The 16,589-nt window shown below is 36.4% G+C and overlaps 2 protein-coding genes across 2 annotated transcripts; both read right to left on the reverse strand.

Moving 5' to 3' along the window:
- Positions 1-416: 416 nt before the first annotated feature.
- Positions 417-2,566, reverse strand: LOC149230045 (aquaporin NIP1-1-like). Its single transcript, XM_089381188.1, has 5 exons — positions 2,436-2,566; positions 1,989-2,213; positions 946-1,140; positions 762-823; positions 417-636 (listed from the first exon to the last, which is right to left on the reverse strand). Exons 1-5 carry the CDS (start codon positions 2,553-2,555, stop codon positions 417-419), a joined length of 822 nt encoding a protein of 273 aa, XP_089237314.1. The 5' UTR covers positions 2,556-2,566.
- An 11,880-nt stretch (positions 2,567-14,446) lies between these two features.
- Positions 14,447-15,912, reverse strand: LOC149230046 (aquaporin NIP1-1-like). Its single transcript, XM_089381189.1, has 3 exons — positions 15,822-15,912; positions 15,154-15,335; positions 14,447-14,644 (listed from the first exon to the last, which is right to left on the reverse strand). The coding sequence occupies exons 1-3, from the start codon at positions 15,910-15,912 to the stop codon at positions 14,447-14,449; spliced, it is 471 nt and encodes a 156-aa protein (XP_089237315.1).
- Positions 15,913-16,589: the final 677 nt, after the last annotated feature.

Below are 16,589 nucleotides of genomic sequence, written 5' to 3' on the forward strand. Positions count from 1 at the left end.
GCACAATGAAACCGTCCCAGGGGTTTTTCAGGGTGCTGAATCCGAATATGCAGTTAAAAAACCATTTTAACTGCAACAAATCATGATTTCATCTCAATTTCTTCCGCCGGATTCCGTCACCGGAATCTCAAAAAGTCGCATTATAGACAACTCCATTATTTTTAAGTAAATATGAAAGATTCCCTCTGATTATTTAATTTTTTTTATTATCATACATGATTGAAATATTCTCTTATAAAAATTAATTGTAAAACAAAACTTATATACTTAATATATAGATACATAAGTTTGCCACATATGATGCATGAACATATAAGGAAACCAAATTGTTGCCAATTACAACTCCTCGTCTCCATTCTCTCTCCAATTCGACTGCAGCAAGCCGCTAATGGAAATGAAAGATTCATGCGAGTTAGTTATTTTGGGTTTCTGGAGCGCAAGCTCCTCTGGAAGGACCCACTCTTTTCAATTTCTCGCACTGGCTTATCAGTCAAGCGAATCATGTTATAACACAATGCACCCATTACAGCACCGATTACAGGTGCAACCATGTATATCCAAATGCTTGTATATTTGTTGCCAGCCACCGCAGAGCCTATTGTCCTTTCAGGATTCATTGAAGCTCCTGAAATTGGTCTGGACAAATAATAAATATCATGTTAACTCTGCACTTGTTAGTACTGATATGGCATTATTAATGGTGGTTCTTCCAGTAAATATTGCCAAAGCAGATAAGAATCATGAGGGCAGAGAACAAATACCCAGCTATGATTACATTCATTGCAATCGTTGTTCCAACTGCCAGTCCTGCCAACTCTCCTATCTGTTCCATTGGAAATTCGCAGTTACTGTAATAAGAAATTTAATGGCATGTGCAAGCATATCTCATCCTTATTAAATGGATATAAAAAGGTCAAGAAATCGAGGGTAGTCAGAAATAGATACCGCTTTGGTATCAGTAGAGACAGCAGAAACCACAAACATTAAGAAAAACGTGATAAGTATTTCTAGAACGAAGGACGGCATGTCTGAGCCCGTAGGTACTGTGGCTGCTATGTGTGCCACTTCTCCAAACATCAAACGGACGACAAATCCAGCAGATATTGATGCAAAAATTTGAGCTCCTATGTAGCCTGGAACCTGTGATTTTAATCCCATACAAAACCATATTTCAATTTTTTTTTTTTTTCATTTGTTATATTTCTGGAATCTGTAATCAACATAACCATCCCGGAGTGTTAAACGTCTGTCAATTGCAGATTTCGGGAATATGTCAAATTCAAAGAATCTGAAATCAACATAAAGATATCTAGTGTGAGCGTTGAACTTATGTTGATTGCAGATTTCAAAAATATGTCAAATTCAAAAAATATGCAATGAACATAAAGATGTCTAGTGCTAAATTATATTATTGTTGAATTTCAAAAATACTCGGAAATACTCTGAATCTGGTTATTAAAAAAAAATTTGATTAATTAACATCCCTGTGACTCTCAAATATTCTAAAATCTACAATCAACATAAGTTTAACAATCTCTGTCAATATGTTAATTTGCATAAAACAATTGTATAAATACTTGAACCCAAGGAAATCTTCGCACAATCTGCAATCATGAATATGTCAGATTCAAAGAATCTGAAATCAGCATAAAGATATCTAGTGTTCTGAGGGTTGAACTTATGTTGATTGCAGATTTCAAGAATATGTCAAATTCAAAAAATATGCAATCAACATAAAGATGTTTAGTATTATATTTATGTTATTGTTGAATTTCAAAAATACTCTGAATCTGACGATAAAAAAAAAATGATTACTTAACATCCCTGTGACTCTCAAGTGCTCAAATATTCCAAAATCTACCATCAAAAACTGATTACTTAACATCCCTTTGATTCTCAAATTCTCAAATATTCCAAAATCTACAATTAACATAAGTTTAACAATCTCCGTCAATATGTTAATTTGCCTAAAACAATGGTATACATACTTGAGCCCAAGGAAATCTTCGCACAAGTGCAGAGGCCAGAGTCACTGCAGGGTTGAGATGAGCTCCAGAAATATGACCTATGGCATAAATTATGATCATTACTGCCATTCCCCAAACAAGCGATACACCCAGATGAGTGATGGAATGATCGCTTTTCTGATCAATAACGACTGATCCACATCCTGAAAATATCAGGAAAAATGTCCCAATAATTTCTGCTAACACCTGCACTAAATATGTTCAAGTTCAAATATCTTGAAAGTTAACAGATTAGTGTTTATTGCGACAGTACCCACGTCTCAGAAAATGCAATTTCCCTCTTCTTATGTGTAAGAGAACAAGAATTCACCAACCCTACAAGAATTCGCGGTACAACACTGCAAACAACTTAAATGAAAAAGAAAGTCTGAATCTGGGTTTGCCTCAATTCTGCAACAAGAATCTTACCTTCCGAACAAACGTAAGAGATGGCATGCATGACCCATGACCTTCAATTCTGCCCTCTTCCATGTCTTTCAAACATACTTTTTCTTTATCAGGAACATTTTCTTGAAATCTCTCATTCATTTGGCTAGAAGTCAATTCTGTAGACCACTTGAACAACCTGAAAACATAATTATTATAATTCAAAAAATTCCTTTAGCCACCTTCTTTCCATCAACAAAAAAAGGGTAATGTATAGAGCATGTTTCAACAACCAAACCACGCTTTGATAATCTGACTGCCACCATGTTGAGCTCCCTATACACATGTAAGAATGTGATGTGCACAAAAGACTACTTGAGGAACTCAATACGCTCCATCCAGCCAACCAAGGAAGGAGTTGAAAGGGAGGACCTCCCATCTATTACATCAACGGTAGAACTAGAATCCCTATACACAAAAATATTATGTGTCGTAAGCACTTAGCAAAAATCAACAAACCCCAAATAGCTATTAGTTCTTCCTTGGAGTTCAATCCCATACCTCCATACCATAAAAAAAAGAAAATGTATTAGAGGATTAATCCTCGGCCATTCCCCACAACCACGCCTACCGTCCTGGGTTGCGCCATTAAAGAAATTGGTTGGGAAGATCGCCTGCATTTGAGGACACAAAATACTCGAAATTTTATCGGCCCCAGTCGACAACCAAGCCAAATTATTACAGCAAATTCTGAAGAAATTAAGAGGCCTATCTTCAAAAATCGCTAAGTTTCTTGCTCACCAAATCTCCCAGGAAATACAATGAAAGAACATTATGTTTTCCTCTCCTACTAAACCACGGCCAGTAGAAAATTTCCATAGAATCAAAGGTACCCATCTATAGAATCTGAACACAATTTAAAATGTGTGCCCAAACCGTCAACAGACAAGGGGCGCTAAATGAATAGGTGCATGACACTTTCCTATTCCATGCGACAAAATACACACCAACCTGGGCCCTGATATCCACTTTTATAGATGCTGTCCCAGGTAAGGATTTTGTTTTTCCAAACTAGCTAGCAGAAGATGATCAACTTCAAAGGAACATTCCACCTCCAAGCTTTCTTGTACTAACACAAGTTTGTTAAGGGGTTGACACTACAAGAATATAGTGGCAAATATCAGAAACCACCACCAAACCCTTTTTCATAACACCATTCCAAGCTAAAGAGTCACCTGAAGCCTTCTTCATGAAACCAACCAACTAGAACTCTTATACGATGCATTTCCAAGATCTTGCATTCCCTCCCAAAAATCTGATCTCATCTGCACTCTTCCACACCGGGTATGGAAGATCCATCTGCCATCACCTGATTGGTTGATCCAGGAAGAATATGCGTCTTGTGTGAAGAGCATTTATGAGGCTAAGATTAAAATTATATGAGGGACTTACACCCATAATGGATTCAAAACCAATCAATATTTTTTTCCCCTACCAAAGGACTGGTGCATCTTACTGGGAAACCATTTTTTGACCTTGAATAAGCTCTTCCAAATATAGGAGCCATATCTTACCCCAATCACACCCATTTTGCACCATTCTATGAAGGATCTTCCTTTCAAATATTTTTTGTGATAATATCTTGCCAAAAACCTTTAACAAAAATGTCCCTCCATAGAGATTTTGTTAGTAAATCCCAACCAAATTTCTTCAAATTCGTGATACCCCATCATCCAACATCTTTTCCTTTTGTTATGGCATTAAAATTAACTAGGTGATATTTCTTGTGTCCCTTATTTCCAAACCAAAGAAAGCACGCCATGATCGCTTTAATTTTGTTAATAACATATGAAGCAAGACAAAAATAATGCATCCAGTATACAGACAGATGTTGTAATACAAATTGAATTAAGATGTACCGACCTCCCAGAGAAAGCCAATAGTGAGTCCAAAGAGAAAGTCGTTTTTGAAACTTTTCCAGTAACTGTCCCTAGTCAGAGATCCTATATTTGTTGGGTTTCAATATGAAACCCAAATATGTAATACAATCATCAATATGTGAGACCTCAACATTGAAAAATGTGGAAATATGACAAATGACCTTCAAATCATCAGAGGAATGAAGCAATAAGGATTTATTCTCGTTTATTATCAAACCAAATGTACCTCTAAATATAACGAGTATGTGATGAAAAGTATTCCACTACTCCCAAGATACCTGTCCAAATGTTAATACATCATCAACAACAAAAAAGATGTGCAACAGAGACAGATTGAGATACCTGTAACCCACGGAATAACCTTTGTAATTGTGCCTCCTTTATCTTCAGACTCATCCCATCCATAACTAAGATGAATAATAAAGGGGACAAGGAGCACCCCTGACGAAGTCCTCTGCGAGCTGGAAAAAAAATCGATGGGTAACCATTGATTAATACTGAAAAAAATTGCAGAGGACACACAAACCATTATCCATTCAATATTATCAACAAAAAGCCAATTTTCGTGAGAATAAAGTTAAAATATGACCAATCAACACATCATATTCCTTGTGTAAGTCCAATTTCATAATTATAGCCTTTTTATTCTTTGCTTGTGTAACAACCCAACCTATTGACGGCTGGATTTTTCCATGTAAATATATGATTGCAATTACATTTCACGTTAAAAAGGCTAAGTAAGGGACAAGGATTCCAAAAAGGGATTGAGGGATGTCAATTGGTTGGGAAATTCAACTTGCTTGTTGCAGAAAGAAAACTGGACAGTTTGGACAACCATTGAAGGGTAGTTGTTGAGCTTTAAATGCTCTGGAATGGTATGTTGCAGAGATGGTTGCTGTAAATTTATGAACTATAGGCAATGGACAAAGCTCGTGTTGGATTGGGAAAATGTACCAAGGCAACCAGGACACAAGGCATGAAGAAAAGGAGGGAGAGCAGTGACAGAGAAGAAGAAAAACCTCAATTTTGCTCAGTGAGGGAAAAACGAGGGAGAGCAGTGGCAGATAGGAAAAAACTTAGTTTTCTTCAATGACGAAAGAAAATAGGGAGACTCGAGAGTAGTAGAAAAGGATCAGCGCAAAGTGTAATGCATGCACAGTGAGAAAAGAGTAGAGGGAGATCGATTGTAAGGAACAATAAAAAATTAGAATGTTGTTATTCTTGGTAAACAATAACAAGTTTAAGTGTTGGGAGGAGTCTAAGTTCTTCCTTTATTGTCAAGGTTACATCATCCTTCGGTGAATCAATAGGAGCACTAGAGGTGTTCTCCTTCATGTGGGGGTAAATATCCATATGCCTAAGGAGCTGGAGGGTGGATATGGAATTCTCTGGATTCCCTTGATAGCCTAGGGTAAAGGTTTATCCCTTGGTTTCTTAGTAAAGGAAACTCTGAAAGTCCCCATTTCTTATCATTTAACAATGGGTTATGAATTCCCTTAATTCGGTGGAACCATTTTGTTGCATGCTGCTAGGGTGGAGGTGAGACCTCTGCACTCCATGGAGTATGTGGGTGTGTCAAGGAAAATTTTAAGGATGGAAAAATATATTGAATTTTAAAAACATTGGCGAATATCACTAGTCCATACGATGCAAACTATAAAATGTTTGTTGATGTATTTGTAAAATTATTCAAATTCATAATCATTTTATATATACTCTCTATATAACGTTGGCGATTTTTAAGGTAAAATAATTTTATATTGTAAAATTTTGGCGAATTACTTTTTATAAAAAATGGAGATTGACGAATATTTTTTATGGAAAAATCATGGAAGATTAGCCCACCTAAAAATATTAGCCCCTAAAATTTTCTATGGTGTGTTTTTGGATGGCTAGAGAGAGTGGAGGTTGTAAGTCTAAGGAATCCCTAAACTTGGTCAATTGTTATTAATTAGTTGAAGGGTGGAGGCAACAAATGTCTGGATTCCCTATTTATTGTTGATCATCATTTGTTAGATGAAGGGTGAAGGCAACATGCCTCTGAATTTCTTGAATGTGTTATGCAACCAGCTCACAAACAGATAGATCAACGACTTAAAAATTATCCTCTTCGAGGGGCAAACCTCCTCTACATTACATAAATAAACAATTCTCAAATGATACAAATGAAAAGACCTCCTTTGTATATATAGTATTCTAAGGGTCACATTATAATCAGAGCCTACATAACAACAATAATGTAAGGGCACAACAATAAAAATAATGGGCTTCTATGGGGCACAACAATAACAATATGGGGGCTACATGGGTACAATAATAATAATAATAAAGGGAATACACTAGTATTATAGGGACCTAACATGAACTTCTCCTTCAAAAAATTGTTGTCCTCAATGCTTAAGTAGTTTTGGATGCTTCTGTATAAAATTCTTATCCTCCCATGTGGAATCTCTAGCAGGTAAGTTCTTCCATTTAATGAGATACTCTGAAATTGATCGATTTCGTAGTTTTTAGGTTCTGTTTCCATGACTGATTCAGGCTCAAATATAATTTTTCGTTCTTCGTCAAGTTCTGGCAACATTGTTTGAACTAGAAGCTTATCATCGATAACCTTCTTTAAGCATGAAACATGGAAAACTAGGTGTACTCGGGAAGGTGCAGGAAACTCTAATTTGTATGCCATAGTACCAATCTTTTGCAACACCTTGTAAGGACTGTAGTACTTGGGTGATAATTTACTATCCTTCTTAGCTTGCTTGAGAGACATTTGTTTGTATGGTTATTGCCGTAAAAATACCTAGTCACCTGCATCAAAACTTCTTTCACTGCGGTGTTGATCTTTCCTGTTGTTTCATTTAATTATGCACTAGAGTGAGGTTATCCTTTAAGGGCTGGAGAACTTGTTGTTGATGCTCGATGTGATATTCCACTACTTAAACCTTAGAATTTTTTCTTAAATATGATGTGATGGATGGTATATGCTATCCATAAAGTTCCATAAATGGGGTCATTTTTGCTATAGTATGGAAGGAAGTGTTATAACACCATTCAACTAGAGGTAACCACTTGACCCGTTGTGTTTTCTTATTAGATACAAAGCAATGAAAATATCCTTCCAAACATTTGTTCACTATCTCATTTTTCCCATCAGATTGAGGATGATGAGATGAGCTATGAGTTGATTGAGTACCAAGACAAGAAAATAATTCCGTCCAAAAATTTCCATCGAAAATGGGATCTTTGTCACTTATTATAATCTTTGGATTTCCATGAAGCTTTTGAATTGTTTCTATAAATGCAATAGAAATTGTACTAGCTTTAAAAGGATGAGATAATGCCCAAAAGTGTGCATATTTGGTAAGTCTATCAACTACCACCATGATGGCACTCTTTCCTTCAAACTTGGGTAAATCTGTGATAAAATCCATTGTGACCTCCTCCCAACGTTAACCTGGAATGGCTAAACATTGTAACAGACTCGGGTTCTTAATTGTCTCAACTTTTTTATTGGAAAACCAAACATTCTGCCACCAACTTCTGAATACGAGATTTAAGACAATCCAAAAAAAAATCCGTTTTGATCTTATGGTAAGTTTTTTAAAATCCTAAGTGACCTCCTAAGGGAGAGGTGTGCAATTCCAAAATAATATTTTGTTTGAGTTGGGAATTCTTACAAAGATATAAGCGATCTTTGTACCATAATGAAACGTTTTTCCAGCGAAATGTATCAGATGTACTGGGATCTTGTTGGAAATTTTGAATGAGTAACAAAAACTTTTCATCATTCTTACATTCATCCCTTGCTTCGATTATCCACTCAGGTTGGATAATAGAAATGACACAAAGAAATTCTTCCACATCCTCATCCTTTCTTAAGAGTGCATTTGTAACAACATTTTTCTTCCCTTTTTTGTAGATTATTTCAAATTCATAACCCAACATCTTTGTCACCCATTTTTTTGCTCTTCTAAAGATAATATTTGTTCCAAAAAGTATTTAAGAATATCATGATCTGTTTTTACCTTGAAGTGTCTTCCCATTAGTTAAGGTCACCATTGCTTTAGTGCATGTAGTATTTCCAACATTTCCTTGTCATAAATAAATTTGTGTAAATATTTTCTTTTGATTGGATGACTTTCAAAAGAAATGGGTCTTCCTTCTTGCATTAAAACATCACCAACTCCATTTCCTAAAGTATCACATTCCACAATAAAAGTTTTTGTGAAGTCTAACGTAGCTAAGACCGGTGTTTGGCACATTCCCTCTTTAAGATGTTCTGGTGCAGGAGCATCTGGAATTAGCCAGCAATGTGATTGTATGTTCACATGTTGTGGCTAACAAGAGATGAATTTCATTGACCTGAGTGGTCAAAATCAGTTTTAGTAGATATGGTTGGATCTCTCGAATTTATCTTTGCTTTATTTATTGTAATAATTAGATCACTGTATTATTTTTACACTAAGAGATAAGTTGTTAGTATAGGTGTGTCTCAGAGCTTGGAAATAGGGATTTGATTATTAGACTGATAAAAATAGGGATCGAGTTGCCAATGCAGTTAGGATAGGATTTGATTCATAAAAGGGGAAAGAAATGTAATGATAGAGAGATTAGATGATCGAGAACAGAGTGAGTAAGCAAGAATTTGAGTGAGATATAGGGTTTGAGATTGAAACAGAGGTCAGAAAAACTGTTGTAATCGAGTCGAGAGGTCCAAGACTCTGTAATTTTCATTTTATTGAATAAATGATTAAGTGTGTTGCTGCATGTTAATCTTGGTGCAGAAATTCATTCGTATTTGTGTATTGGCGTTCTAGACTACTCAAGTATTTTTCTTTGTTTAAAAATATTATTTATAAATCACAATCAATTAGTGTTAAGCGTTAATTTTGAGCTTAAGCACTAAACCTTTCCTTAAGCATCTTTCTTAAAGTATGAATTAAGAACATGGGTTGTATTTGATAAGTGGGAAGCGGTATCTCGCGCGGCCAAAAGGTTGTAAATGGTATTTGGAAAATTCATGCAATCAACCTTAGCGGTTGACACTTAGCATGAGAAAACCACTTTTCTCGCGCACTCTCGACCTGATATCGTTTGTGCAAGAATTCACGCATGATTGCGCGATAACCATTCTATTAGATGAGTCACATCAATGCTGTAGATTGTCTCGGTAGGTTGACGAGCGGAAGATGTGATATCCGTTGGATTTGGAGAAGTGAGATCAATGGTGCAGATTGAAGCTCTCAACAAAAGGAGAAGTCAATGATGGGCCGACAATGATTGGTCAGGTAAGCGGGACCCTCAGGGGGAAATACACGTAGAAAATATGCTTAAGCACAGCTGATTAGTTACAAAGTCAACCAATAGTCTAGTTCTAGACTACCACCCCATTTTCATCAACCTCCTGCGTCATTTTTGGTATAAGAGCACAGAGATTAAGTTTTGCTACAATAAACATGCCACCGAGGAGAGAAGGAGGCATAGGTCGGGGGAGACTTGTAGCAAATGCAGTTCTGCTAGATGAGATCCGAAATCTGCGTACAAGGATGGAGACGCTGGAGACTGCTTAGAGGAAAGCACCTGATGAAGGAAGTGCCAGTGCTACAGAAAAATCTTCTGAGGAAGAAGAAGAGGATGAAAGTAAAGCTTCCAAAGTTATCAAGATATTGGCCAAAGCAAGTGGAAGACCAAAGGTGGAAATACCTTTGTGTGAAGGGAATCTCAATGTAGAAGAATTGATGGACTGGATCAGTTCATTAGACAAGTATTTTGACTATGAGGAGGAGGTTTGTGACAAAAAGAAAGTGAAATTTGCAGTTACCAGATTGAAGGGTCATGCAGCTATCTCGTGGGATGAATTACAAACATCTAGAGCAAGAAAAGGGAAGTCCAAGATCAAAGAATAGGATAAAATGGTAAGTAAATTGAAAGCCAAATTTATGCCAAAAGATTATCAGTTAAATCTTTTCAGATAGTAACAAAATTTGAGACAAAAAGGAATGACTATCAAAGAATACACAAAAGAGTTTTATAAGCTGAGCAATAGAGCAGGAAATGCAGAGGATGATGTAGAAAAGGTAGCTAGATACATAAATGGGTTGAGATATGACATACATGATGAAATCAGCTTGCTGAGTCTGAAGACAATTGAAGATTCCTATCAAGGAGCTTTGAAGGCAGAAGAGAAGATGTTGAGGAAGCAAAATCAGAGGAATAGAGGAAAAAGTTCAGCAAGAGGTAGAGGAACTACCAGATCAAGGTTTCAGCACCCTCAGGGTGAAGCAAGAAGTTCAAGTAGTAGACCACCACAGAGAGGAGAATATTTTGAGTATGGGAATGTATCAGAGCTGAACAATCTACTCACCAACAAGCCAACTCTATAATTAGTTTCACCCGGCTAGGAAAGCGAGAAAGAGAGGATTCTTGAGGAGCCATTACTAAGAATCTTAACAAGGCATGACATCTGAAGATACAAGAGTGGTTTGGGTCAACATCCCCAGCTTCAATTCATTCTAAAAAAAATCAACAGAGATTCTACACTATAGAAACATTTCCTACTCTACACTATAGGAATAAGAAATCCTAACTAGACTATAGAAACAAAATAAGAATAGAAACCATAAGCAATGTAAGTGAAAGCAGGTGACTTGAAAGGCTTAGGCTCAGGCTATAGGGAATCATAATTAAAAGAAGTGTACTTTTACTGCAACATATAAAAACGATAACTCTTATATGGTTGATTAAAATAACTAAAAGTAGGTGAATTCTATAGGTGCTTCTCTAGGATTTTTATCATCAGCTGGTAAAACTAGCTTGATTGGCTCTATTACTCGTACTCATGCTTTAGATACTAAATAACCCAGTTCCTAACCAATCAACTTTACTCTCGCAAGTGTAGCCTCTACCCACACCCCTTAGTCGCTAATCAAATCTTAGCTCGTTCTCGCCTGCAGAATTTGTGGCTACATTTTTTTAGACCTGTACCTATAACTAATTATGCTTCTTTAGTTCATGCTTGTAGTCCATCTTGATTATTAATATGTTATTTTTCCTCTCGCCTTGTTGGTGGATGATTTGAAACCATGCTTTAGGTCCATCTAGATTATTAATATGTGCTTTTTCCTCTTGCCTTGGTGGTGGATGATTTGAAACCATGTAAGGGGAAGCAAGCACCTTGTCAAACATGCACCATGGATCTTATGGTAACCTAGACAAGTGGTCATGAGATGGGCCCAAAAAATTATTTAATGTTTAATTAAATTAAATAATATAAAATTATTAATTATTAATTATTTAACACTCAGCATTGATCACGACGTATGTATTACATGTGGAACATGGTGTGTGTATTACATGTGTTGACGCATGTATTACATATATTAATTTGAAGGGAATACCTGGAGGAGGTTATATAGCTTGCAACATTTTCTCCTTTTCTATGGGAGATGGAAACCTAGTCAACCTCCATGCCTCATGAAATGTTGTACTAGCACATGTGATCACAAAGACTATTTTCATGAGCTCAATCGTGATGCAAAACATCTATGTGGGAGTGATCATGTGTGCCCTGAAAAATGCCAAGCACCTAGAATATGTGATATTTTAATCGAATCAGTTCACCAAACAAGGAAGTTCCAAGGGTGCAAAGGGCCTTTCGAGCATGCATCAAATTTGAACGATCTACGAAAGGATTGTTGTGTCCTAGTACTACCCTTTAATAAGATCCATGAAGGACCCCATGTTCATACAACTAAGGATGATGCTATACATTATTGTTAGACAATATGTAATTCTTGTGGCTATTTTTTCCACCTTTCGATCAATCACCATAGTTTACATAACATAGTGCATGGTAATATGAAAAATGATAAATTTATTTAAGAAACAGAGGAGATTTATTTTGATGACATAAATAAGCAGGGGGAAAATAGGGCTAGTATAAACATGAAATATGCATGGTAAAAAACAAGGCAGGGGCCACATTCATTTCATCCCATATCTAGAAAACTACACTAGCAATCCCTATGATGGCTCTAAGCAGGAAACTAGGAAATATGGCCCCGACCTGGATGTACCCAAAGATGAGATGATTCATGATACTTATTGGAAATATATTAGATTCAATGTTCCCTGCACTAAGGAAGACCATAATGAGTTTGGCCCTTGCAATAATTACTGCAGGTCAGATGAGAAAGTTGTTGTAGCTAAGAAATTTTATACCACTGAGAAAGCATGCTCCCGTCAAAATAATTGGATTGAGTGTCAGTTTTTCAGGCTATTGAACAAATGATAGGAATCATTTTGGTTGTGATCATTCCAAGAATGTGCTTCATCATTTCATTTTTTCATGGATAAATTAAGGTCCATGGGCAGTCTAGATATTAAGCAAATAATGTCCATGTTTTCTCCTTTGTGTGATTGTAGGCTTGGTTGTGTGTATGAGGCAATATTAAGGATTTTAAGAACTCATCTTAGAATGATTGTATATTATGACTTGGTATAGGTGATTCTCTTCTACTGCAATACATTTTTAGTTGTAGAGATGAGAGAGACGAGGGAGGAAGTTGTGAATTTCCTTCTTGCCTATTATGCAGATGGAGGAATTGCTTATTCATCTAGGTTGATTAGAAATTTTAAGTTGTCACTGTAAATCTCCTGAGACCCTCTAGAACCATGGTGAGAATGTGGATCTCTAATAGGCATGGAATCACCTTTGACCCCTAAGCTTCACTAGCTCAAAAGAGAATATGGATCTCTAATAGGCATGGAATCACCTCTAAATCTTGAGCTTCACCAACTCAAAATAGAAATCATTATTCTCTCTTTTTTTGCAAGAAAAAAATCACCATGCCTCTTCATTACCGAAAAGAAATTAACATTTTCTTACATATGTTGTCTAATGTCCATGACATGTATTTAGCCATGTCTTAAGCCTAAACGTGCAGCCTTAATGTAGGGATGCAATAGGTAATTTGTACTAATATTCACTTATAGACTCCTACTCGACATGAAAACTTCTGATTTTTTGGTTAGACATCTGGATTTTGGTTTTGCAAAATCTTGCCCGAGCATTTATGTTTTATTTTAGTATAATGTGGTACGGTAGCTTACTTTTATGTATGAAGGAATATAGAACCCACAACAACTTATGAGGGTTTATATTCACTAATGTTAATTTACTGACATGAAAAGCAAGACATTTTCTTTCTACCCATGGTTAAATTGTGAAGGATGGATGGAATGGTAGAATAAACTCTTGTTTAGGAATGTCATGGCTAGTTATTGATTTTACCCGGATGCAATATGTGAGGGATCTTACAAACAAGATTTGCTTCTGTTCTATGAACAAATAATATGGACAATTGAGTTACAAGGGGAATTTCACACAAATAATTTGGATAATCGAGTTTCAGGGGGATATCACACACACACACCTCGTTGTCCACCTCAAAGCAACTTCATAGAACCCAAGTACAGTAGTATTATGATTACTCTTTGATTAGTGTGATGTCTTTTTTGTTTGCAATCAATACCTCAATGAGCTAATGCCCATATAGAAGGGGCTTCCCCTCTCTAATGGAGACACAGATGCAGACTAATGGGATTTTCCCATTCAGTGGTAGCCTTTGGAGTGAATTTGTTCAATCTCTTTGGGGAGGGCGATTAGTAGAGTGACTTGGGTCATTTGGAGCATAATGAATGAATTCCTAAGCAGATGAACCAATGATTGGAAATTTTAAGATGTCACTACAAATCTCCTAAGACCCTCTAGAACCATGGTGAGAATGTGCATATCTAATAGGCATGGAATCACATTTGAACCTTGAGCTTCACTAGCTCAAAAGAGAATGTGGATCTCTAATAGGCATGGAATAACCTTTGAACCCTAAACTTCACCAGCTCAAAATAGAAATCAATATTCTCTCTTTTTGCAAGAAAAAAAATCACCATGGCTCTTTGTTACCAAAAAGAAATTACATTTTCATACATATATTTTCCAATTTCCATGCTATGCATTTAGTCACTACCTAAAAGCTACTGTAAAAATAACCTTTATGGGCTCTAACGCTTCGAATATGTATGATGTTCATTTCCACAATTGAATCTATTTGATGTTCATTTCCACAACTTTTTTTTAGGTACTGTAGCTGCTATGTGTGCCACTTCTCCAAACATCAAACGGAGGACAAATCCAGCAGATATTGCTGCAATAACTTGAGCTCCTATGTAGGCTGGAACCTGTGATTTTAATCCCATACAAAACCACATTTCATCATTTGCTGCAATAACTTGAGCTCCTATGTAGGCTGGAACCTGTGATTTTAATCCCATACAAAACCACATTTCATCATTTTTTTTTCTTTCTTAATTTGTCATATTTTCGTAATCTGCAATCAACATAAAGATGGATGCCTGAGTACTATTACCATAAAGATGCAGGAGTACTTAACTTATGTCGATTGCAAATTCCAAAAATACCCTAAATCGAAAATCGGAGAGATTAATTGTTTAACCTCACTCTGACTATCAGATTCTGAGATATTCTGAATCTGCAAACAACATCATTTCAGCCATCTCCCTCAATGTATTAATTTCCCTAAAACAATTATATACATACTTGTACAATCAACATAAAGATATCCGAATACTTCACTTATGTAGATTGCAAATTCCAAAAATACCTTGAATCTGACGACCAAGAGAGGTTAATTGTTTAACCTCCCTCTGACTATCAGATTCTGAGATATTCCAAACCTGCGAACAACATAATTTCAGCCATCTCCTTCAATGTATTAATTTCCCTAAAAGCATTGTATACATACTTGAGCCCAAGGAAATCTCCGCACAAGTGCAGAGGCCAGGGTCACTGCAGGGTTGAGATGAGCTACAGAAATATGACCTATGGCGTAAATTATGATCATCACTGCCATTCCCCATACAAGCGACACACCAAGATGAGTGACGGAACGATCGCTTTTCTGGTCAATAATGACTGATCCACATCCTGAAAATATCAGGAAAAATGTCCCAATAATTTCTGCTAACACCTGCACTAAATATGTTCAAGTTAAAATATCTTGAAAGTTAACAGATTAGTGTTTATTGCGACCGTACCCACATCTTAGAAAATGCAATTTCCCTCTTCTTGTGTCTCAGAGAACAAGAATGCACCAACCCTACAAGAATTCGCGTTACGACACTGCAAACAACTTAACTGAAAAAGAAAGCCGTAACCTGTTTCTTAATATCCCAAGGATCTACTGATGGCATAATTTTGTGCATTCAATTCTAAATCTATTGCAATAGGTTTTTTCGATTCTAGGGAAAACACAATATGATTTCATTTTATATATAACTTAATTAATCTAATTTTCATTTTGTATTCAATGTAGTGGTAACTGATCTTTCGAAATTATTGATTCTTCATGCATTTTTATTACAGTTTAAAAAAAAAAACTAAACCGGAAAAGATCACCATGGATAAACAAACGTAAGAGATGGCATCCAGCAACATGGATTTCAATTCTGTCCTCTTCTTGAAATCCCTCGTTCATTTGGCTAGAAATCAATTCTGTAGCCATATTCAAGCTCTGTATGAGCGGTCGAAGTTTCTTGAAATCCCTCGTTCATTTGGCTAGAAATCAATTCTGTAGCCATATTCAAGCTCTGTATGAGCGGTCGAAGTTTCTCGAAGATAACTAATTCTCTGAGAGGAAAAGATTGCTTGTGAATGCCTGATTTGCCCTACATTCTCCTCCAATATGTCTTCACACAGTGCAATCCTGATCAAATTCATGACCTAAGCGTCATAAGCGCCTCGATCCTTCCAGTGGAGGCGATCAAGACAAGCTCTAATTCTCTAATCAGCCCTCCGCCTGAGTTCGATTCGCACCTTCATCTTCAATTAAATCTGGTGGGTAAGCAGCTCGGTGAATCTGAAGTCCAGTCTTTCTCAGCAGAATCAGGGTTCGGTGAGTAATTACTGCAACTTCTATCAAATGGCGTATTCCTTTCTCATGGAGTTACAGATTTTTCATGCATCTGACCTACACGATTCGATTGCCTAATCGTTTCCTTTTCTGAGAGATGAATTATTAAGCACCGTAAAAATCTTGATGCAAATATAAATATAGGACCGAGTGACAGTATAGGGCTAGATTCTGACTCGAATCCTACAGGCCGTTGATCTCGAAGTTATCCCAAAGAATACACAGTGTTGACATTGGACTTCTCCGGATTGCCTGGACGCATAGCATCC

This window comes from Pinus tabuliformis, chromosome J (assembly GCF_031772625.1).
Source record: "Pinus tabuliformis cultivar Carrire ecotype Pingquan chromosome J, CPIR1, whole genome shotgun sequence".
Taxonomy (NCBI): domain Eukaryota; kingdom Viridiplantae; phylum Streptophyta; class Pinopsida; order Pinales; family Pinaceae; genus Pinus; species Pinus tabuliformis.